The 26,143-nt window shown below is 35.2% G+C and overlaps 1 protein-coding gene across 1 annotated transcript in view; it reads left to right on the forward strand.

Moving 5' to 3' along the window:
* LOC149784335 (uncharacterized) overlaps positions 1-26,143 on the forward strand; it is a 107,876-nt gene that overhangs the window by 55,886 nt on the left and 25,847 nt on the right. The window contains exons 7-8 of the mRNA XM_089932378.1: positions 10,887-11,085; positions 14,841-17,040. Coding sequence (XP_089788504.1) covers positions 10,887-11,085; positions 14,841-17,040 — 2,399 coding nt within the window. The remainder of the gene's footprint in view (positions 1-10,886; positions 11,086-14,840; positions 17,041-26,143) is intronic.

The raw sequence follows: 26,143 nt of genomic DNA on the forward strand, positions 1-26,143 counted from the left end.
AAAAAATATTCACTCATATCATGAATGTGTATCTGACATCCATATTCCTTCAGTGTTTATACCCAGTCTATTCCATATTTGATTGCAGGATTAGCTCTTGTGAGTTTTAGCCACTATTTGTTCTTTTTATCATCAGTGTCCTTTTAACCATTCACTACTGCAATTAGGTAATCCACAATTTATTTCTACTTCAGTTATAACTGTTCTGGATTCCTGGGTAGGTGTTTTCTCCCAATCATCTCTAGATTTGCTTTTGACCCCATTTCAGTCAGCATTTATTTAGTGAAAATCTAGTTTGATGATTCATTGCTTAACTGTATATTTAAATTTTAGACTTGTGGAAGAGAGTCGCTCATCATCATTATTGTTTATTTGGGTGTTCAGGTACACCATTTTTTCAGTTACATTGAGCTGAGACTGCATTCCACTCATTTTCATGCATTATATTTGCATTTTGCTGGATTTATTATTATTTTCATTGTCAGATTATTCAGGTTAAGTATTGCTGATGTCAGGGCTCTGAGTTTTTTTTTTCTCCTTCTAACCCACTGATCACTGCAAATTTAAATTTTTTTACTGATCCTGCTAAAAATCAAACAAGCCAGTTCAGTTTGTAATTTAACATTTATTATTTATTAACATCTCAGTTGAAGTTTGGGATACATAGATATTTAAGCTTATGTAGAATGCTCTTATGATAAATTTCTTTGAGGAACCAACTTTGTTTGATTTACTGTATCCTTCTACCATTATGTGTAAGGAGCTTTCTATTTTGCGATTCCACGGACAATTTATAAAAATTCTTACATTCACCAATGTACTCCATGCACTTCATATTTCTCTGAATACTCAAGGCATAATTTGGCATCAGAACCTATCCTAGTTCATACTTAAGTATTTGTATTAACTTTCTAGGCAATGTTGGTATATTTGTATCTTCCCTTGGTGATATTCTCTCTTGTCATCTCCTAATTTATGCCACTTCCATGGTGACTGCACACCATTTCCACAGTAGAGAGGTTTTAAGACAGATCCCTGATCTTCTACTCATGGACTTTCTTGTTATCCAGAAAGGGCATAAAGTTTGGGTTGATTACTGACCTTACTGCCTCAAGTTTCATAAGGAGAAACCTTTCAAGATGGAGGCATGGTTGAAACCCAGGCACTTATTAGGAAGGTGTCGGATCTCAAAAGGTAGTGAATATAGAGAATTTGCCAGCTCCTATTAGCAATATCTACCTTCTCAACATAAGGGAAGTCATTTCGTACATGTATCCCTGCGTTGCAATGAAGGATATATCATTGGAATAGAGTTCCCCAAATAGAGACTATTCTGTTCATTTTGTCATTATTCTTGAATCCATTAGTATTCTCAATGCAATTATTTCTCTAGTTGACCATCATCAAGCAGTGTCTCTAGTTGGCCATCATCAAGCAGTGTCGCTTGTTGACCATCATCATGCAATGTCTCTAGTTGACCATCATGAAGCAATGTTTCACAGGTCTTGGGCCATCAGTTTAATGTAATGACAAAACCCTACACACAGGTGGACCCAGTATATCCCCTAGGGGTGCAAGACTGAGAGTCAAAAATCTCCTTATGTCAAAACTGGGGGTCAAACTGAGTAAAAAAACAACAAGTTTGGTATCAAAACTGGGGGTCAATTTAAAAATTTTGGGGGTTTCTGAAGTGCAAATGAGGATAAAGGGAAACACTGTGGACCACTTTATATTATTCATAATATTACTATTAACTAATCAAATTAAATCCATATCCATACTTGCCTTATAGGGGCCCTGAGTGGCCAAATGGTCTAAAGCACTCTCTGTTACGGATCAGTGCCATCTCACGTCTGTCTACGTGGGTTCGAATCACGTATTCAGCCAATGTGGGTATGTGAGAAAGCTTGCCAATAGCTTCTCGTTGGTCGGTGGTTCTTTCCAGAGTTTTCCCGGGTTCTTCCTCCACCATTAATACTGGCTGCCATGTATAGCCTATTGTGTGCTGAAAAATGGTGTTAAACCCCACAACAACAACATCAACAACTTGCCTTATGATAGGGTCTGCCTTACACCGAATTACCCTACAGTAAGGGAGCATTGTAACAAAAACAGTAAGTCATCAGAAATGATACTTTTATTATCAATGTTTCTTAAGGACAGTTTTTTAAAAATGTTTTGATATTTTATGTTTATTCACTTATTCTGCATGGATTGTATTTTTTATTGATCTGGAAATCTTAATATAAAATATAACGTATAAATAAATGAACCCAAATTACAGTCACTTGTCATAGTGGCTTTATTTTCAACGTTTTTGCTACGTTCAGAAGTGTCAGAAGTATTCCTGACCAAATTATGACACTTCATAATGTCATCAACATATCACAAGCCAAAGTAAATGTAACTATTTAATACCTTCATTTGTATCTTTGTTTCGGATTATTGACATCACCTCTGTCGAGTGGCTGAGTGGTCTAAAGCGCTGTCCATTACAGATCAATGCCATCTCACATCTGTCTGCGTGGGTTCGAGTCTCGGATTCGGCCAATGTGGGTATGTGAGAAAACTTGCCAGTAGCTTCTCGTGGGTTGGTGGTTCTTTCTGGGGTTTTCCCGGGTTCTTCCTCCACCATTAATACTGGTCACCATGTATAGCCTAATGTGCTGAAAAATGGCGTTAAACCCTACAACAACAACAAAGAAATCCTTTTTATCTTTAATGGCATGTCCTAAACCTTATACAGGATTTATGAGGAAGCTAACTTAATGAATCTGCAATGCATGAAAGAAACATAATATCAACATTGAGATATCTATGAAAATTGATGTAATGAATGTGCTAATTTTATTGTAATTGTGAAATTTAAGGATGTGTAAATGTTGTAATATACATCAGTTTCTACCTGTAACCACTGATTTAAATATTATTACAATACTGTCTAGACATGTTTAGTAGATGCCAGTCAGATACTATCCAATATATTATATACTGTATTTGCTGGCCTATAAGACGATAGTTTTTTACCAGAAAATCTTAGCTTTGTCTTATACTCCGAATCAACTTATATATGGATTATGTCATCCGAATCACTTTATCATATTTTTCGTATGGAAAATAATTCTCCAAGAGTACAAAAAATGTGCAAAAAATATTTCATTTTGGGGAAGATATCGTGTATGAACAAATATAGGATCCCACAGTGAGTATTTTAATCAATTACATGATCGTCAGTATTAAAAATTAACGTAGATCAGATGTAATTGCACTAAAGCAGCATGCACCAGTTAGAAGATGAATAACCATGACAAAGACATATTCCATCACAGTTTTCTTAATGCACCTAATGATCATATAATCTGTATGCTCCATTGAGAGACAGACAGACAGACAGATGTGTTCAAGATTGTAAATCTGTATTGCTCACTTACCTGATGACTGATTTTACTTGAGTACAAGTGCAGTACCATATTCCATTATCAATTAATGCCACTAGTTAAGCAGTTCCTTCTAATTTTTGTTTCTACTTCCATTATTAGAAGAATCATATGGTTTTGTAGTGGTACAGTGGAACCCAACTATAATGCGATAATTGGGGTCCAAAAAATTGGATCGCGTTAATATCCGGGTCGCTTTAATGCAGGGTTTTACAGTATTGTACTTTTTTCAGAGAACAACTCATTGGCACATATAGATGTATTCAAGTCTAATGTATTTGATGAATAGGGTATCAACAACATTTACTCTCGTGCTGTTGTGGCATACAGTTCATCCATAATGCATGTAATTTTATTGAAAAATTGCACACATATTTAAAATATTCAATCTTTTTGTCCTAGATCATTGTGTCTGAATTCATATTAATACAGCATGAGTATTAACACCATTTACTTGCTGTCTGATATTGTACCGTAGGGGCTTGCAGTTAATCCATAATACATATAATTCCATTGCTTAAATTGCATACATATTTAAACTATTCAATAGTTTTGTCACACATCATTATGTGTCTGAATACAGTGGGAAAAATTTACAGCAAAATTAGGTTCTACTTCAGATTTTGTGAATATCGAAAGAAACGTGTGAAAACTACTATACTATTCATTGTACAAAGTGCAGAGAATGACTTGCGTTTGTGAACATGCTTTTCCATAACGGTAAAATATTTTTATGAACAAAAGTTCATAAACAAACACCATACCCATGTAAAACCAGAGAACTAAGTGCAGTAGGCCTGCAATGGCCACAAGTCACTTTTATATATAAATAAAAAATTAAGCTGAACGCATATACAATTTCATACCCTTTCAATTTCCAGCTAATAAAGAGGACATTATTTACTGGTCAACTCATTGCATCTAATAACACCGCCAAGCCCAGCAAAAATGCTGGCGGCTTTCATTTTTTGATGTTTTTTTTAAATTGTGAGAATCTTTCATCAACCACCAAATTGTCTGCTGCTTGGTTGTGCATGCAGTTAAAGAAAAAATACATGTTGGCTATTGTTTGGACAACATATGTATACAGAATTGATTGAAGACAATCACAAAGACGACTTACTGGCTTTACTCATGGATCAGTAATAAGTAACATTTCCGATAATGTTTATTTTGGCATAACACCTGGTGAAATTGTTAAATTTCAGAAGCTACACTATGATCATATTATATTAAAATTCATACGCAAACTCTTCCCCAAAATGATAGTAAATGTTTTACACACTATTTCTCGTACTTAAAATAATTATTCCCAGTACAAAAATTTACATGTACATGTATTTAAAATTTCAGGAACACATCACAATTGTATTATATTCGAATTCATATGCGATCTCTTTCCCAAAATGATAATAATTTTTTATACACTATTTCATGTACTTGGATCCAAAAATATTTTTTCATGTGCAAATGAATGTACAAAATTTCGGGAGCCACACCATGACAGCATTATATCTAAATTCGTGTCATCGCTGGGCACGTTATGGCGGGGTCGCACTGTATTAATATGCTAATTAAACTACAGTGTCATTCAGTCATTTCAAAATAACACCTGTTTGAGGTCAATATTATGCAGACCCGATCAGATTAGCAAGGCTACTAATAAGGAAATGGGTATTATGAATACCATACCATATAGTTAAAGGATCTCATTTTTTAACTTGCCGATGAAACCGACAGCAATTTAAAGTACATCTAGCATGAACAAAGACAAAAAACAGTTGCCGCCTAGGTACAGGAAGGGTACATGTACTTCAAACAAAATCTTAATTGTTGGGAATGGAGAGGTTGTTATACTTGCAAAGAAAATTAGAAAGTGTGCAAAATGGTCATTCTTGGGATTTAACCTAAGAGAGACTTATGGATATAACTATTCTGAATATTTAAACCCTGAAGGAATAGGGTATGTATTTTCATAGTTTACCTTTACTGTTTCAGTAACTAATGTTTTCTCTCTACAAAAGCTTCAGCAACAGGAAGGCAATAAGTTAAAAAAAAAAATCTACAAAGAGCCAAACTCTTTCTCTAACTCTCTCTCTCTCTCATATATCAGACCACATTTGATTTTGATCATGAGGTGCAAGAAAGAAAAATGCAATGGATTACATATGCATCCTTCTCTCTGTATCCCCCCCCCCCCCCGAAAATGGATTTTAGTAATAATGATGCAATTTCCATATTGATGGTAATCTGCAATAGCATACAGTGATACTTTTAATATTTATGAAACCAGAATTTATTAAAATTTTATCCCACTTATTACTCAGTAAATTTTCGGGTCAGTGTCATTATATGTAGCTAAAAGTCCATACAATGTTTAAAATACTTATTGTGAAATAAATCAGGTACTTTTAATTACATTTAATGATCCTTAATGGAAAGGTTACTGAGTTACAGGTAGGATAAAATTGACAATGCTGTGTAGAATCCTTTTGAAGAAACAGAAAATCTACCACTGTGATGAAAGAACAATTAGATGGTTAACTTCTTACTTAAGTGAGAGAACACAACATGTTTACATAAATAATGTTCTGTCTGAACCTGGAACAATTAGATATGGACTACCACAATGCTCAATTCTAGGTCCATTACTATTCATTTTATTTATTAATGACCTACCACTTTTACTAAGAGACTCAATATCTACAGATCTCTATGCAGATGACACAACATTGTCAGACATCAAGAACACAAAGCATGAACTAGAAATTTCTTTACAGAATGCCCTAAACAGACTGGAAAACTGGTGCACATGCAATGGAATGGTGGTAAATACTGGTAAAACTAAAATATTACTTACAAACCTTGATATTGATGAACTATGTCTGACATGGAAGGATAAAAATTTGCAAATGGTCTGTCATGATAGACTACTTGGTGTTCTGGTAGATAATAACCTATCATGGACTGAACATATAAAACATATCATTAAAAAAGTCAATTCAGGTTTATGGCTTCTCAGTAGGATCAGACATTTTCTCCCTGAAAGGCACAGAAAACTATTTTATAACAGTTACATACAACCCTATTTAGACTACTGTAATACAGTATGGGGTAATTCAAATGATAAAAACATAGCAAAGCTGGCACATCTTCAGAAAAGAGCATTTGGGTTAATATCAAACCAGAAAGAAAGCAAGGAAAATTTAGCTGGTAGGTTAAATATATTACCTATTTAAGACCGAATCTGTTTGAGAAAAGCCAAATTAATGTACAAGATATCCCATAATAGTGCTCCTGAATATTTACAATCATTATTCCAGTATAGGCTACCTGGTAATACTCCCCACCTGCGATCCATGTCTACCAAACTATAAAATTCCCAAACCAAATAAGGAGTTATTTAAAAAAAAGTTTCCAATACTCTGGAATAGTATTCCAGTTGAGATTAGAAATGCCCACTCTGTTTCCTTCTTCCAAACCCAATATATCCAGTGGCTTCAGAGATGCAGCTAAAATAAATAAATTCCTTTATATGAGGGCCTCAAGGTAGATTAGTTCTTAGCTAATTGTGTTACCCTCTTTAAATAAGGTCATTATTATTATTATTATTATAGAATGAAGTGAAAAAACACAATTCAAGGTGTTGATCTGGCATATTCTTAAACTCAGCATCAAATTATATAAGGATGGATAGAAAATTTGCCAAATTTACCGATTCGACTTATACTCTGCATCAACTTATAGGCCAGCAAATACGGAAGTAGAGTTTGATTCTATCGTCACACCATTCAGATGCAACCAGAATTCTGCAACATAGCTGCATGTCCATGTTATTTTCTGTTTCACAGTTATATTTGTCTCCACCCCATGTAACACACCATGATATGCACCAGGGGCCAATATTAACCCTTTCATCACTATGGACCAGTTTTCTGGTCATGGGGAAATAAGTCTGTAAACACTATGGACCGCTTTACCGGTCTGGGGCAGTGTTCTTTTCTAACATTATAGTACCAGACTATATAAATTTTGGGATACCTCTGATAACTTCTACTTGTAATGTAGATATTATATTTGGATTATCTCGTGAGTTTAGCTTATATACAACTAGAAATATTGAACAAAGTAGGCACTTTTTCCAAATGGTGAAATTTGTATCCAAAATGGCAGAGTTCGAAGAAAGTGAGTGAAGTGTTAGATTTTGAATTATCAGACGATTTTACCAATTTCGACCTAGCAAAGTTGGATGAAAGTGAGAGAAGGTGTCTGGAGAGGCAATGGAATACACTTGTGAGTGACAGTGATGACGATGAAGAGGACTTTGAAGGTTTTGAACCGGAGGAAGTGTACACTCCACGTAATTTTGTTTGGACAAAGTTGGAAAACCAAAGAGATTTGTTTCATTTTTCTGAGAGAGTTGGACCAACCCGAGTGTTAGATGGCTCCAGGAAAGCTTTGGAATATTTTCAAATATTCTATTCAGATGAAGTTTTTGGAAACATTGTCCATCTAACAAATTTGAATGCAACAATCAAACGTGCCAGAGGCGATACAGGTGTGTGGACAGATCTCACCTTGGATGAAATCAAGGCATTTTATGGAATTTTAATTTCTGTCTGTCATACCTGAAAGAAAGACTTGTGTTGCTACTGGAATTTATCATGAGTACATCTAGGGTCAATTGAACAAGTTTTGGGAACTTTCTAAGTTTTCTAAGAGGTAAATAGATAATTACTTGTATTTTACCTGTTGTGTTACCTGTTTGCACCTGTATTTTAACAGTTGTAATAGGTGTGCACATTTTAGTCAATTAGTCCTAAAATGTGATTTTTAACCTTGATTTTGACACCTAATCCAGCCAGATATCTTTAAAATTGGCAAAGTTATGTTATTTCAAAATCCACAAGTCATTTTGCTTTACAACTCCAAAGTTACTTAGTGTTGAGGACTCTGTGCCCCCAGAGTTACTTAGTAATGAAAGGGTTAAATACATGAATATATATTGATATTTAAAGTCAAATTGTTACGCATATTTGATTTAATTTAATTGTTTGATTTAATTTTTTTAATTTTTTATTCCATTACATGCTATTGTAATGTAATTATAGGTTACTGCAATTGTATGGGAATATATGAACGAGTTTTTCAGATGGGAGTGCAGCATATCCATCCAACAAAACGAATTCATACTTTCCCATACAAATGCTGTAATTTTTGTATTATATGCTTATTTTTTCTTATTCTACCTAAGGCTTAATTATATAAACTAAATACACTACAAGAAACATAGTAACTGAATGTATGCTGTATTCCAAACTAAATACACAAGCATAGATTCATCATTACACAACAACAACATTATTAATGTGCACATTACTCCACCCAGATAAATTTGAACTTAGTCACATGCTAGACATAACTTTTGAAAGAAAATTGCATTTAGGTCTACTTAAAATTGAAATTTAGATTCATATTGGGAACGAATGTGCATTGCAACAACTATTCCATTTGATCTGGAATGAAAAGATCTTAGTACTTTTGTAAATTCTACGAAATTTCATGATTATGGACTGGATTCATCTGTGCAAATTCTATATGAAATACATTGGAATGAAATAGCTAGGGCGAAGTGGGTTGGCATCTTGAAATCTGCATGTGTGTTTTTGTTTTGTCATTGAATATTTGAACTCATAATGTGGGGAAAATATGAAGTCTTTCAATTGCAATTATCAAAAAGATGCTATGTTATTTAATGTTTATTTCCTTTTGAGTGCAATTAGGAGGAATTGCACTTGGAATATAGTCGAAATTACGGTACAATTTCTAAATGTGTGATCAAGGTTGAGAACCCATGACATGGCTCATGTAATTCAGATTTGCAGAACTAAGAAAGGAAATTCAGGATGTAAAACGGTAAGTATATTTTTATGCCATTCTTATTACCTGCTAAAGAAGACTGTTTATGCCTTGTCACTTGCATGGTATTTGTAGGTACCCAGCAATTTTATGAAATCTGGCATCTCACACCTAAATTTGAAACGTATTAAAAAAGTTAACATGGAATGTAGCAAAGCAGCTGGTATTTGGCAGTCCACGAAACATTTGCTTCAGTTCATTCAGAAACAAATGTAATCAACCAAAATGTAAACCGCCTACTATGTGAGTGTACATGATTTGTTTACAAAAAGTGCTGGCCATCTTCATCCATTGTTTGTTTACAACAGGAAGTAGTTCCTTTATGAGTGCAATATAAAGTTGCGTATGAGCTCAGTATTGTAAAATACTGAACGATTCTGACAGTGAAAAGTTAACGGAGAAAAAAATGAGCATATAATAACATTGTTTATTGGACTTGATTTTTTTTAGAGTTAAGTTCAGTTTTGTTTGACCTGACTTTTTTTTAGTTTTCATTGGTAAACACCTAATAAAAGAAACACTGTATCTAGTTTCTGAACTCGGTTCAGAACCAGTGAGTTTTAGTTAACAACTTTTTTTAAATCTACATTTTATATTCTTTTTCAGAGTAAGAATTACTAAGTTAAGTCAAGGCCATAGCTGGACTTTGTGATATTTATCATGTAACAAACTTCCATTTCTAGAAGGCTGACCCCCATCCAGGAATCTGTTTTGCATCTTAGTTAGACTTATTACTGATACATTGAGAATGAATTGTTAGCCGTGCTTTAACACTTGAAAAGTCAGGTTGTTTTATGTTGTGTCCAGTTTGGGCTAATTATTTTATTTTCTTCAGATTATTTGACTTCAAGTGATTCTTTTCCCTGGAAATACTAGTGTTCTTAATTAATAATTGGACAAGGACATCTATCAAAATTTGTACATAAATCAAAAACTGGAATAATATTTTCTATGATTCAACAAGACACTGTTAACACTGCAGCACTTCACTGGTTACATCAGATGTCATCGTCTTCTATTTTGGATTTCATCGGGATTCGAACTCTGTTTCATTCAGCACTTTTTATTACTATAACTTTTTTTTTAATTCTCTGATTATTTTTGGATTTGATTTAAGAATCAATAAGTACTTTTTTCTTATTGTTCACTTGATATTCTATGGAAATAAATCTTTTGTTAAATCTGATAAAGCTTGTTGTCTTCACTTTTTTCTGTTATTTTTCTGTAAGAGTTTAGACTCATAACACTAATATAAATCTTGACTGAATTCACTGGTGAACTTTAAGACCTCTCTCTCTGTTAAACTAAAAAATACACATATTGCATCATTGAACATTTAGGCTAAGTGTTCCAACCTCCAGTTTTTGTTACATCTAATGACCACTCTCCGTTTATGTCATTAAAGCCTCTGACTTGAATGATGTTGGAGGAATTGTCTCATTACAGACATCATTCTTTGATAGTCTTTTGAAGAGTCCATGAATTATAAAAGGAAGCTTAATATAGATTGGAGTGTATGTCTAATTCCAGCATGGCACACACTCCTGTCAATCCACAGACCAGAAACATTGATGTTAACAATACTAGTACCAGCTCCTTGAGGACAAAGGAGGGTCCTGATTCCACAAACCACAGATCTCCCTCTTGTCTGGACCTAATATTTGACAGACAGACAGCCCCCAAACTTAGGCTACACAGGGGCAAGCAGAACAGAACCAAATTTACAGAGGTTTGTTGGCTGACTCTCTTTGTTGGTGTTTATCTCTGTCTCTCTCTCTCTCTGTCTAGTATTATGTATATTTAATTTGCTTTGTTAGCTAGCTTTATTTTATTTCATTATATGCTATTGTAATGTAACATTGTATGTTGGATATGACCTTGTCCAAAATTTAGTTAGTTTCTGCTTGACCCAAATTGACTTTTTTATTTAATTCATTGTAAAAAAAAACCTAATACATAGCTAAATTACTCTATGTGTATGGGTTTAAAATCAGTATAATTATTAACAGAAAAAGTATATTCTAGGAGATTATTTTCCATTAGGTAATTTTTTTATATAGAAAATGCTAATTGTGACCTGAAGTCAAGTAAAGAACTATATATTCTGTAAGGTCATGTAAAGAACTATATATATTGTAAGTGAGGGGATTTTATCATTCGTGCTTTAGCATCTAGAACTTTCAAATTGTATTATATGTTGTGACCAGTAATTTTGGGCTGGAATCTCTTTTCTTCAAATTATTGAATTCAAGTGATTATTTTCTCTGGAAATATAAAAGTTCTCTGATAAAATTCTTGGATAGAGACATTCACTGGAATTTATAGTGTATTCAAAACCTGGAATTATATGTATGTGATTCAACATAAGACTGCTGGCACGTCAACACACTAGGAGCTGTAACAGACACTTCATAACCTACAGTTTTTGGATTTATTCTGGATTTTTACTGAATTTTATTCAGGACTTTAAATTATTAGGACTTGTGTTTGTAATTCTTGGATTAGTTTAGGATTTAATTCAGAATAAGTTCTTTTTCTTGTTTTTGCTTTGTATTTAGGGAAATTATTTGTTAAATGTTACAAAGCTTGTTGTCTTCACTCTTTTCTGTTACTTATTTTAAGAGCATCGACTCATAACACTAGTTACTCTCTACATCAATGATGATTTTCTTTTTCTCATGGGTTTTTAAATTGTTTTTCACCCTTTTTTCAGCTCATATCAACATAGTATTGGAGAGCTACTGTACTACCCCTTGCAATTGTCTTGGTGTCTGCCTGTATAAAAGAATATACATATGTATATATACAACCTCACTGCATCTCAACTCTTCTTTCTTCCTTGGTCCTAGGCATCAGTCTATTGTGGGCTCTGTAGCACATACCCATAGGGCAGGGTGCCCATATTTTATGCTTTCATGTTTGCTATAGATTAAGTATTTGTGTTTATTTCACATAATGTAGATTTTTGGTACGGTTTTATTGACTTGGTTTATCTCTGAAATGTGCAAAATTGTTGTGGAGACGCAAGTTTACAGTCTATAAACCTGGGGCCTTATTGAAAAGTTGGTGTTAGTCATTCAGAATTAACTCTCTGACTGACACTTTTCAGTTAGATTACAAATAAAAGTTATTGCCAAGGAACATTAACTAGAAGTGTTTGGAAGGTAGTTGATTGTGTATGCAACATTATTTAAAATTACAATTCTACCCCGTTCCCCCTCCCTCTTACAAACTGATGGTGCCAATATGTGCAAACAAAATTTCTTAGTCAATTAAATTATGATAATGAGTTTACTAAACTTTGGTATACCAATACCTCATGTAAAACGGGGACCCCAAGTGGCGGAGTGGTCTAAAGTGCTTTCTGTTACGGATCACTGCCATCTCATCTATGTCTGCGCCAGTTCGAGTCTCGGATTCAGCCATTGTGGGTATGTGAGAAATCTTGCCAGTAGCTTCTTGTGGGTTGACGGCTCTTTCCGGGGTTCTTCCACCACCATTAATACTGGCCACCATGTATAGCGTATCATGTGCTAAAAAGTGGTGTTAAACCCCACAACAACAACAAGTTCATGTAAAACAGTATTCTCAGACTACATGTACTTGTAACTTTGAGTCATATTTTTCCTATGTCTCTTTGACTTCATTTTTAGTTAGTTTGTTCATATTTGGTTTGTGTTTACAAAAATGGAATTTTGTGTTTAATTAATTTCCTGTTTTTGATCATTATAACTCAGTTCTTATTTTTGGTGTTAGACATGTAAGTATCACTTTGTTGAAAACTATACCCATGTTGCTGGTCTGTCAACAACTGTCCAATCAAATTAACCAAAAGTTAGCATCCTAGCTTGACCGTTTTATTTACTGTGTATGTGTGTGTTTGTGTATATATGTGTGTGTGTGTGTGTATATATATATATATATATATATATATATATATATATATATATATATATATATATATATATATATATATGTTGACTTATGCTTTTAAATGTCTGCTCTTACTAAAAGTAGATAAACATTTAAACAGTATTATCATAAAGACAGTGCTCAACAGAATTATGTACATATTGACAGAAAGCATCCTGGCGTAGATTCAGTATTGACAGAAAGCATCCTGGCTTAAATTCAGTATTGACAGAAAGTATCCTGGCTTAAATTCAATATTGACAGAAAGCATCCTGGCTTAAATTCATTTCAGTATTGACAGAAAGCATCCTGGCTTAAATTTGTTTCAGTATTTGCAGAAAGCATCCTGGCCTAAATTTGTTTCAGTATTTGCAGAAAGCATCCTGGCTTAAATTTGTTTCAGTATTTGCAGAAAGCATCCTGGCTTAAATTGTTTCAGTATTTGCAGAAAGAATCCTGGCTTAAGTTCAGTATTGACAGAAAGCATCCTAGCTTAAATTCGTTTCAATATTGACAAATGTTAATGATGCGCTGTCAGATATGGATGATGATACAAAAAAGAAACCATTAAAGAATTGTTTTTTAACGTGCAGTCAACAGCTTTGGAAGAAATTTCTACAGACAGCATCATACTGACCCATATTTTTTAATGAGCTGCTTTTGCACTGTTAAGCAGATGTCAGCCAGGTTAATGATCTCTTGTTCTGGGTCCATATCAAAGTGCAGGATCCTTATCATAATGACCTTATCTGTCTTTCTGTCCGTCCATCCAATCACACTTTAGCCACCAAACCTCAGTAAGCTTATGCACATTTGGATGGGTTAATTGCCTTTTACACATCAGTAAGCCTTTGTAAGTTTTCTTAATTTCAGGTCCAGTATTGATCAAGTTAAATGATCCTTTTTCATCAGTGTCAAATGTCCATTAAAGCAGATCCTTATAACTTTATAACTTGGGAACCAGCTAACATATTCAGTTGCACTTTTGTGTTTACAGTGACATAAATTTGCCTGGGTTTTATCTTCTTAACTCCTTTTGGAATAGACATATTGCCCTTCACAGTTAATTTCATATCATCCCAATGGAGTTGCTTGTAATCAGCATAGCTCAAAAACTTCAACATATTCATATGCAGTTTGATTTCATTACTGTCTCATAGAACTAGAGGTTGTGGCCATTTACAGTAATCTTCATATGTTTACTTGGATGTAGCTTGTATTTCAAGGATTCATTGTCATAATTTAGAGAAGTCATGGTCTGTGAATGCCAGTCATCTCCTAACTTTGTTTTACATCACAGACTTTCTAGTTGAGGTGCTACTGTGTAGATTACAATGTGCTGGGCCCATTATGAAGCAACCATTGCCAATAGCTTTGGGTGTTTTAAAATTATTTTTTTTAGGTGTAAAAGTCTTCAAAACTGTTTATTAATATGATTTCCTTATAATTGATTGTATAATTTTATCATAATTTTCAGATGTAAACCTCAAAAGTTTTGTTTAGCACTTTATGTTTGCTTGCTTAGGTTTTATTTGTATCAAAACTTTAGTTGGGAATGTGTCATATTTCCAGGAATCTCCTCCAGAACAAAAGAAACCCAAGACAGATCTTCACCAGAACAACTGCAAGAACAAAGGAGACCCTGATCAAGACTTACAGGAAAAATTACCAAGACAGAAAGAGAAAACAGAGGTTCAATATGGAGTTCTTGTCCCTGATACTTGTAAATTCTTAGATGGAGAAATACCTGAAATGCAGTCAGATCAGTGTGATGGTTCAGTTAGCTTTAATGAGAAAGATAAAGAGACAGAATCAGATGTAAAGCATACCCTTAGCACCATACCTGAGACAGTTGCTATGGATTTTAATGATACATTTACAATGGAAACAGAAGCTGAAAACAAATCTAATCAAAGTTCTGCACTTAGTAGTACTAAAGTAACTGGAGATTGGAATACATCTGTAGCAACTGAAATACTTAACAATGGCCGAAATGATGATAAAGGTTTGAGTCATAATACCTTAGTAGCCTGCACTAAAGATCAGACTGTATTTAGCCTCCGAAGTGTTCTAGAAAGTCCAAGTTCTGACAGCTCAGATGATGATGGATGTGTCAGCATTATCAATCATAAAATTTTAGTTTTGAGTGGACCGAGTCCTATTGGCTCTTGTAGTGAAGATCAAGAGACCATGGCCAGGTCAGAGGTAAGAGTTCCAAGTTTGAGACAGATATCAAGGATTAGAAGAAATAATTATAGTGGGACTGAGAATTCTGATGAAATTAGGGTCTACTCAGAACAAGGTGAAAATTTAAAACATTTGTCAGATGCAGAAACCAGTGTAAGAGAAATGGACTCTTCTAAAACCAACTCACATTTTCAAGTGGATCAGGATTTAACAATAGCTCCAGATCATGCCTTAGATGAACATATTGCTGATTCCAGACAAGTAGTACAGAGGATCCAGTCTAATACTGCTATGAACATGATTTCCAACAGAAAGGGTGCCCAGAACAAGCTGTTTCAGATCATTAGTAGAAAACTTGATTCATCAATGTCTTGTAAAACTGCTGAAGGAACAGTACCCCAAAGTACATTTGAGAATACTGGCTTTATTTTGTCACCGATATTTGGTAATACAAAGTCAAACTCAAGTACAAATAATGAGCATGAAATGACATTGCTTGTTCATACTGCTGAAAGCCATGGTGGAAATAATGTTGCAGTTGGATCAAGTCCTGGTTGTATCTTGGAAAACCCTGAACCTGAGTCTCCCTTGTTGTTAAGAAATATGGAGAAGAAACCAGTTTTAGACCTAGACCACAACAAACTACAGGATGAAAAAAGTGATAAACTGGTTTCAAATGATAAAAGTAGAAGAAATGAGATTGTTGAGCTGTTTGATGGTTCAGATACTTCACCAGTTGAAGCTATATCATCAAGGCAGTCCCACTCTTCTGTTTCTGATAAAGAGAGGAGTGAGAAAATCTCCATGCATTCATCACAAAAGTTAAAGAGAATACTTAAAAACTCAAAGCATACTGTTGGTCAAGAAAGTAAGTTACCGGTGCAAAAAGAGTTTGCTGACAGGACAAAGACATGTAATTTAAAGTGTGCTTCTGTTTCGGTAATCAATGAATTAGATTTTCCCTTATCAGACAAAGCAAGTTTTGAGGATGGTCTTACACCTCTTAGACAGACATCTTTAAGAAACAAATTAGACAGAGAGGAAAAGAAAATAGCCCTAGCCACTAAATGTGAGAAGAAAACAAAATCATTGGAATCCCTTTACCAGACAACTTTGACTCAGACAATTTGGATGAACCCTCAAAGGAAAAAGTCATCCCAGTGTCAAGGGTCCCAGGAAGAAGATGACATGCAAGAGGGAATTCGGCAATCTCTTGATGAAATTCAGAAAACAGATTCACAGTTATGTGACCATAAACCAGAATTACATGTAGGAACTAGGAACGATCCTGCTAAGGATTTCAAAGAAAATACTTCTCCATTCAGGAAACCAACCAACCCAGCTAAGTTTGATCTTGTGAAAATTGGCAACCAAAGTGTTTGTTCACAAAGACATAAGAAAGTCTGTGACATTTCATACAGTTGTATAGGTAGCTTTGATGAGTCCATATCTCTCCATTCACATAGTGGCCAACGGACCAAGATGGATGTAGAGAAGGATGGAAACATGCTGAATCTTAACAGAAGTTTAGACCCAGCCATACAACTTATACCGTATTGCCAAAACTCGGAGACAGGTGAAGAGGGTAAATTATCTGAAATTTAAGACAATTATATTTACTTGAAAATGGTAATTATATACTTTTTGCAAGATATGGTTTTCCTGTAGTATAACAGGAAAAGGAAGATGGCATTTGTTTGAAATTTATTAATATATCTAAAGGTCAATTGCTTATTCCTGTGTCATATACACTATTCAAGTGGTTTGGCTGAAAATGACATTTTTGTGGGAACTTAATTTTTGGATTGAAGAAATTTGTACTATTGTTTTCATGGAAGGATTGTTTTTTATTTGGGATTTTTAATTCCTGTTGTGTCCTATTGTTTCCACAGAAGGATCATTGATATTTGTTTTTTGTTCATTGGTTGTCCTTTTGTTTCCACAGAAGTATTATTATTATTGGGTTTTTTTAGTCATTGGTTTGTCCTATTATTCCTACAGAAGGACTATTTTTATTAGGGTTTTTATTTCGTGGGTTGTAGCAAGCATGGGATCCACAAAAATTGGTATTCCTTGAAAGGTAGTGAATTCAGGGTAATTTGACAATTGCAGCCAGAGCCAAACAGATAGCAAAATTGTGCCACATAGAAATCTGATAATTATTTGGATGTATCTTTTTGCAAGCATGTATTAATTAAACCATTTAAAATTGGAATAGAATATGTAGATAAATGGATCTATTTAAATTTTCATCAACCATATAGTAATTGCCCTTTCCATCTGTCTGTCACATCATCTGAATTGCTTTTAACCTATAGTAATCACCTTTTGTACTTCTGTCACTCCATATGAATTGCCCTTGACCTATGGTAATCACCTTTTCCATCTGTCTGTCACTATATATCCGTCAGTTCATACCTCTTTTAACTAACAATGCTATGTAACCCTTATACATAATTTTATGCCATTTGGTAGGTGATTGCCTAATACATGTAGATGTGCCCTTTAAATGTTGTATTTTCAGATCCAGTTTTGACAGTTATTTCTCTTTTTATATCACTTTTAAATCACTACTACAGCAGATTCTTGTAATCTGCATAGCTCAGAAATCATTAAATATTCTGATGCAGTATTGTCTCATAGACCTGGATATTCCTTTTATGGATTTCACAATTCCATCCTGGATAGAGTTATGACCCTTGACAGTTAGCTTGAGTTTAGATTAATAATGCTTGCAGTTAAGATAGATCAAGAACAACTTGGCATATTCTAATGCAATATGGTATGAACATTGTTCTTACCGGCATAGATGGGGGCCCCCTAGTGGTCTAAAGCGCTTACCATTCCGGATCACTGCCATCTCACCTCTTTCTGTGTTGGTTCGAGTCTCAGGCTCTGCTAACATCTGTGTGAGAAAGCTTGCCAGGGATTTTCCAGGGTTCTTCCTCCACCAGTTAATCTGGCTACCTTGTATAGCCTATCTTGTGCTGAAAAATGGCATTAAACTCCACAACAACAACAGACCTAGATGTGCCATTTATGGGTTGTTATATCAGCTCTTTTAAGAGATATGGCCCTTGACAATAAACTTAGGAGCTGCAGTAGCTCAGATGTGAGAAAGATTAACAAGACTTCAGATTCACATTATTTTTATTTACTACAAATTAACATAGCTAGGCAGCTACTGTCAGTTTTTTAGAGGTGCAAGAACAGTGGTACTTAAGTGAGAACAACAATTAAGAACAAGAATACAGTCAAACCTGTCCTAATGGCCACCTTTACATAGCAACCGTCTGGTCACCATGGCCATTCTATTCCCCCAATGCACATTTCTTATATAAATGTCCAGTGTAACAGTCACCTGCATTCTTCAGTCGTGAGCTGTGTGTTTCCTAACCATACAATGATTTGTCCCTTTATGCAGTCATTGTAGCCTCTATGCAAACTTAACTTTTGCTTGATGTGGAAGGCAGTGTATAGATTAGTAATATGCTTATGTTTAATTATTTTGCCTGTATTCACTGCTCTCCAGAATTCAGAATTTTTCTTCTGTTGTTTCTCAGAGACACTTTTCTTTAAATATTTTTTTAAAAGGTTTTATTTTTGTATCAGTCTGTATCCCTTTTTTTTAAACAAAATGTGTGGGTACATGTAAATACTATACCAGTGCTTTGTATTTCTTGCCTCTGGGAGTTGATTGCTGATTTGTGCATATATTTATCTGGGGGTGAAATGATTAATCAAAGCATCAATTCTTGTAACATATAGATACAAAAGGTCAAGAATCTATACTTAATGTTACTTACCCAATACAAATTACTTTAATCTTCAGCAATTGTGAATAATTATTAGTTGTTGCATTTTCATTTTTTAAGCTGAAAATTCTTCTGAGACCACAATCACAAGCATAGCTACATATTTGTCAGATTTTTAAAAATAGCTATTGACAACACTCACATGCCTTCTAAGACTTAGCATGACATGACTAATGTGGTTCAAAATCTACTCCCCCCCCCCATTATTTCATCCCATCAGCATGTTCGGCCACTATTAACCGATATCGATATAAAGGAGACATTACAGACTTGTTCTTCATATATGATCTAAATACTTTACTGATCATTTGAGCTGAACCCCTTTAAATGCAAAGCTCTTCTATTGCTTTGTATCCTATCTGCTTGCATCAGATTTGAAAGCTACACTTCCATTGTGTCACACAGTGAAATATCTTACATGCAATTCTAATTGGTGGTTATTGTTTGTAAAAGCTCAGAGTAAAATAATAGCAACTAATCAGAAATAATTGTTGCTTATTTACTGTGTGACACACCATAAGTATTACATAAAAACTTAGTCTAACAGAAGTGGCTATTAAATGATCTGTAAAGTATTTGTTTTTCATCTTTCTAGTACAAAGATTACCATGACATCACTAACTGATTTGGTTTCGGTGAGTATGTGAATGGCTGATTAAGTCAATTTGTGCTTTGAACAATCAATGGCACACTTGACAGGAGATGCAATTTGGGTTTGCTTGAACAATAGAGGATGTGCTGCAGTTCTGAGATTTCTTCTGCACAGCCTCTGCAGTTCTCGTCTGTTGAAGATCTGTAGCACCAGTATGAATGAGGCTGCACCAGGTGGAGCGATCCTATGTGCAATCTTCCCAAGACCCAGGGTCAATATTGAATTGTTTCAAGGATGGCTTCAGGGAATCCTTGATGCATTTCTTCTGACTACCTGAGATCTTCTTTATTTTTCAGTCTTCAGACATCATGGTGACATGGCCTGCCCATCTCCACCGTGATTTCATCTGCAGAGTGCTTGGAATGCCTGCATTTGTGAGAACCTCAGTGTCTGGGACTCTGTCCTGTTTTTTCATCCTCACAAGTTTGCTCAGGCAGCTCATGTGAAATGATTCATCTTCTTAGCATGATATCTGTACACGGTCCAGGTTTTGCATACATACAGCATGGTCAGCAACACAATGGCTTTGTAGACCTTAGGTTTTGTTTGTAGAATAATCCTCTGCACTCTCATTCATTTGTACACAGTCTGCCAAAGGCCATACTTGTTCTTGCAGTTTGGCATTGGCATTGATATGGACTGCACCTGTCAGTGTGATGCTGAAACAAGAACTTGTCCATTGCCATGAGGTTTGGCCATTTACTGTGATGGAAGGCTCTGAGTAAGGCTTTCCTGGTGCAGATTGGTGCATCTACTCTGTCTTCTTGATTCTGATTGTAGGACTGAAATTGTCACAAACTGAACAGAAATCAATACTGTGTTGCATATCGAATTTTGCATGCAGGAAACAGTTGTCAGCAAATAGGAGATCACAGTCACTTCTGTAACTAAATCTTCACCTTTAGTCTCCTCAGATTGAAATGTTTGCCATCAGTCTATTATCTAATGTTGAATCCAGTATCATCATCATGGAATTCATCAGCAAGCATCACAGAGAACACAATACTGAAGAGGGTTAGGTCAATACATAGCATTGCTTGACTCCATTGGTGACTAGGAATGGTTTAGATGACTCCCTGTCATCCACGACAAGTATGGTATTGTGGAACTGCTGAACCATTATAATGAATTTCTCTGGGCAACTAAATTTTCCCCTGATATCCCAAAGACCTCATGGCTGAATATGTCAAAGGCTTTTGTCAGATTGATGAATGCCATGTACTGGTTGGAATTCTGTTTCTGGCATTTCTCCTGGAGTTGATGAGCTAAAAAAAACAATGCATGTCCCTCATCCTTTCCTGAAGCCACAATGATTCCCTGGCAGGATGCCCTTGATCAGTGTGATGTACAAGACAATTCAGTAGAAGTTTGCTGGCTATTGACAGCAAGGAGATGCCCTATTGGTTGTTGCATGATTGTCTGTTGCCATTACGCTTGTACAAGTGTCCGATGGATGCATCCTAGTTCTCCTGGGGTAGAGTTCCCTGAGTCCAGACTGAATGGAAAAGTTCAGTAAGTTTCTGTGCCATGTGTTAGCTGTTTATGAATAGCATCTGCTCCAGGTGCTTTGTAATTTGACAGCAGGTCAATTATTTTCAGTTTCAGTCAGCTTTGAAGAGAGCAAATGCACAGGAGTCTTCGTACTGTACTGTTCATCATAATTTCATTATTGCCAGTAAAACATTACCATAGCTATTTATAGACAACACACTGTAGTATATATGAATGAACTAGATCCTTTCCAAATGAATCCATCACAGCCAAGAACAAGTATGGCACCACAATATTGAAATGTATGCACATCTATTTTTAGAAAAATATATTAATATAACCACTCACTTTTTAGCTTCATTCAACAATCCATTGATAGGACTGCAAATTTATGGTTTATAATTTGTCTACATACTTGTAGTAACATTATGAATTGGCTAAATAGTATCTGCTTCACTACCTTTTTGTATTTCATAAAAATGATGTTAGAAAACAACATTGAGTCAAGTCCTTCTCGAATCCCACAATACAGCATTTCTAACCTTCATTTTTTCTGCCTATACTGCCCCCCTCCTAGTTAAAAAAACAAGCTGGCTGAATCTCTCTTTTTGGAGCAGTTTCCAAATCTTCTGAAGTATGGAAATTCGATAGGTGGCAACCTGATTATTCTTGGAGATTTCAACTTTCACTTTGACTGTCCCAGAAACCCAAACACATCAAAACTCATAGATTCCATTAATGTTTTCAACCTCAAACAGTCAGTTAACCAACCCACACATAAACATGGTCACATTTTAGACTGGTTTCTTCATAGACCTGATGATAACATTCTACAGTCCTCCCTGGCATCCCATGAGATCACTTCTGCATTATATGCCATCTTGACGTATCAGTCCCAAACCCTCCACATTTATCTGCTACTAAGAGAAACCTCTGTATGATAAATAGAACCAAACTAATGCACAACATCCAAGAAAACCTAACAACTTGCTTACCTCCTACCGCAGAACAACTCGATAACTGCCTGCGTTCATTGCTCGACAAACATGCCCTAGCTACCAAGTGCAGAGTATCAATTCAAAAGTGTTCTTCATGGTATAGCAGTGTTAGGGACCAGCTTCGCACTGCTAAAAGAGACCGCCGTAAAGCTAAGAGGCTTTGGCTTTCCACCAGACTAACTATTCATAAGCAAATCTATGAAGCTGCTAAGAAGAATATCACAAATATAGTCCATGCAGCGAAATCAGCCCACTACACTACTAAGATCATGGAAAGTTCCAGCTGCAAAGAGCTGTTCGAGATTACTAACAAGCTGTCAAGGAACAAATCTACACCACTTCCAACTACCTTCTCTCCAGTCAACCTTCCGGACATGTTTGCAAATTTCTTCTGTGACAAAGTACAAACCATTAGAGATAAGCTTGACGCCAGTTTCAATTGATTCATTGTCACCATACAGTTGGGATACAGAATTTGAACGGTAACCATTATCAGCATTTGAACCTGTCTCTGGATTTTGTATGTACAATCCTGATGAAGAGTGCACCAAAGTCATGTGAACTTGATCCAATTCCAACATCACTGCTGCTTGAGTGCTTAGATCCAGTATTGCCTTCACTAACTGATGTTATTAATACCTCTCTCTCATCGGGGGAATTCCCATCATTTTTCAAAACTGCCATTATAAAGCCTCTGCTGAAGAAACCAACACTAGACCATAACAATTTAATGAACTACCGCCCAGTTGATCTGTATTGTGGTGTTCCACAGGGGCCTGTTCTTGGACCTGTTCTCTTCATTCTATACACTCAGTCGCTCTCAAGTGTCATAGATCATCATCCAGTGTCTCACCAATTGTACACTGTGACACCCAAATATATGAATCTAGCCACCCAGCTGAAGTTGATACTACCATCCAAGGTGTAGAGAGGTGCATTTCTGATGTGAAGTCATGGATGACATGTAACAAGCTGCAGATGAATGATGATAAAACTGAGGCCATTCTGATCACAACACAAAGACTTTCTCATTTACATCCTTTACCTCAAACAATAAATATCAGCAACACCAACATTAAATTCACACAATCAGTATGAAACCTAGGTGTTACTCTGGACAGTACTCTCACATTGCACCAACATGTCATGAACATATGCAAGGTTACATATCTTTAGCTGAGACACAGAAGCTCAATTCACAAATATCTTTCAGCTGATGCCACTAAAACACTTGTGTGTTCATTAGTACTTTCAAGACTGGACTATTGTAACTCATTTCTGTCTGGTTCATCTCAATATCTGCTCGAGAAAGATATTAGAGTACCACGTTCAGAGCACACCTCCCCGCTGCTCTGTACCCTACACTGGCTATCCATTCGATCCAGAATCAAACACAAAATTTGTTCTCTGTGCTATGTTTCACTGTCGGACTCTAGTCCAACATACCTATCTGACCTCACCCATGTGTACACACCAGCAAGATACTTACGCTCCTCTTCTGACAATCGTATACTCCTTATTCCCACTATGAAAACAAAATCGTATGGTCAGCGTTCTTTTGCATACCAGGGCCCAGCAACATGGAATGAATTGCCCACTGAACTTAGACACAAAGACACAGTCATCACATTCAAGAGTGCTCTCAAAACTCACTTATTTCGACTGCAAGAACAAACTTAAAGACCTAATAATGTTTCCTACCTTAAATATTCTCAGCATGGTTTTTTTATGTTTTCTAATTTCATGGTGTTTTTTAAAAAAATCATGTCATTATATGTTTTTTTAATCTTATAGGTGATGTCTAATGTTGTAAAGCGCTTAGAGCTTCTAAAGATTAGGCGCTATACAAAGTCCTCATTATTATTATTATTATAACATTTTCAGGCTAAATCTTCTATCACATAATATTTGATTTTGTTTCTATGACTTGTTTATTTTCCTTAAACTATTTGCCCATTGATTTACAAAGACAATTTAATGAAGCGGTTATTCTTGACGCAGTGATGTCCGCCATTATTACTCCATGACAGGTTCACTTACAATTTAAAAGTTAGTTTATAACAAAAATGACACAAATATGGAAGTTAAACTATTACATTTTTTATTGAAATTAGAAAGTTTTTTTTTTAACTTAGTGTATTTTAGAAGCACAAATTGCTGTTTACATATTGATGTTTAAGTTTTGAAACACAAGTTATGTTTTCTTCATGTATAATAATGTGCTGAAATTGAGCTGTGACAGCTTGCTAGGTAAATGGTTAATGGTCAGTCAGCTATTAAAACAAGCCTGCAAATGTGCAAAATTTGGTGTGTTTGTACAATTTATTGGTGTCAACCCAAGCTCTTTAATGCATGCGATACATACTGCCTTGAGCTACATCACAAAACTGGAACTACCTGGCTAGGGTGAGGGAGAATCTCAAAAGCGCTGTCAATCAATGTACATTTAAAAAATCACAGGGCAAAGTCTTTTTAGCTTTTCTAACAGAAGGTGAAGTTTACATTTTTTAGGCAACTTAGTGGCCCACTTCAACTGGTTGTGTGACCCCTGGCACAGAATTGGTGAGGGAGCAGATTCAAGGTCGAAAGAGTTATAGTCACTTTGTTAATCTCTAGAGGGGGGGCAGGTATTGTCAATAATTTCATTTTTCACTGACAGCAATGAGTACCTTTGGTTGCCATAGTTGTTTTGCATCTGTAATGGGTACAATGTGATGGATTTGATTGTTAGTCATCTCTTTTCCCACACTTGGACTTATTCTAGATCAGATTTTCCCTGCATGTTGATATTACACATGTCTTCTGCTTGAAGATAGGACCGTAATGCTTTCCAAATTTAAGTAAGGATGAAAAAAGATGTTTTTAAAGCATTCATCGCAGTGCAAAACAATGGGCATGGTACCTCATTAACAGGAGTTCAGCATCTGATCAAATGGAGCAGCCCAAAATGGCCTTTAACATTCAGTTAAAGTCATTAACAACTAAAAGATAGTCTGTTAGGAAATATTTTGTTTTTATCTTGTCTAGGATGAGAATAGCTTATGAACAGTATTAAGTCTATAATCTGTATACTTGAAATACAACTATGATGCCAACACATAAAACAGCACCACCCTGCCATAGAATGATGAAAAGACTCTCAAGTTGATATGTGTATTGATATTGTATCATTCCATCATGAATCATATTGATTTGCAGCACAGGTTTATCATTTTAGTCCTGGTTGTGTCTAGTTTCTTTTATCCATCTCTCTCATTCTCCCTTCCATGTCACAGCATTTTTTAATGCTGAGATTTTTTCCAAGAATATTTTTTTTAAACAGCCACTTCCATAATCTGGTTGCTTCATTTGTGTGTGAGTGTTTGCATGCATGGCTTTTATTAATTTCATCCAGGACACACTAATCTCTCATTAACTGGATTATTTAATTTCATGATTGTTTTGTGAGGGCATGTGAAGTCAAAATAACCTCATCTATTATTTAGCTGTATCATTTGTTTGTTTTCATCATTCTCTCTCTCTCTCTCTCTCTCTCTCTCTCTGATGGACTTTTACTTGCACTTTATTCTAAACACTTTGCACTCATTATAAAAAACATAATCTTAATGAGTATTTTTATTGTTGTTGTTTTTACGTTATTATTACTTCATGAAAATGAAAATGTCAGGAAATCTTATTACTCTGTATTGACAGTCAGATGATCTAATTATTCCTTTTTGACCAGTTTTTTAT

The sequence above is a fragment of the Sinohyriopsis cumingii genome, chromosome 14, assembly GCF_028554795.1.
Source record: "Sinohyriopsis cumingii isolate HCF-2022 chromosome 14, ASM2855479v2, whole genome shotgun sequence".
In the NCBI taxonomy this organism is placed as follows: Eukaryota; Metazoa; Mollusca; class Bivalvia; order Unionida; family Unionidae; genus Sinohyriopsis; species Sinohyriopsis cumingii.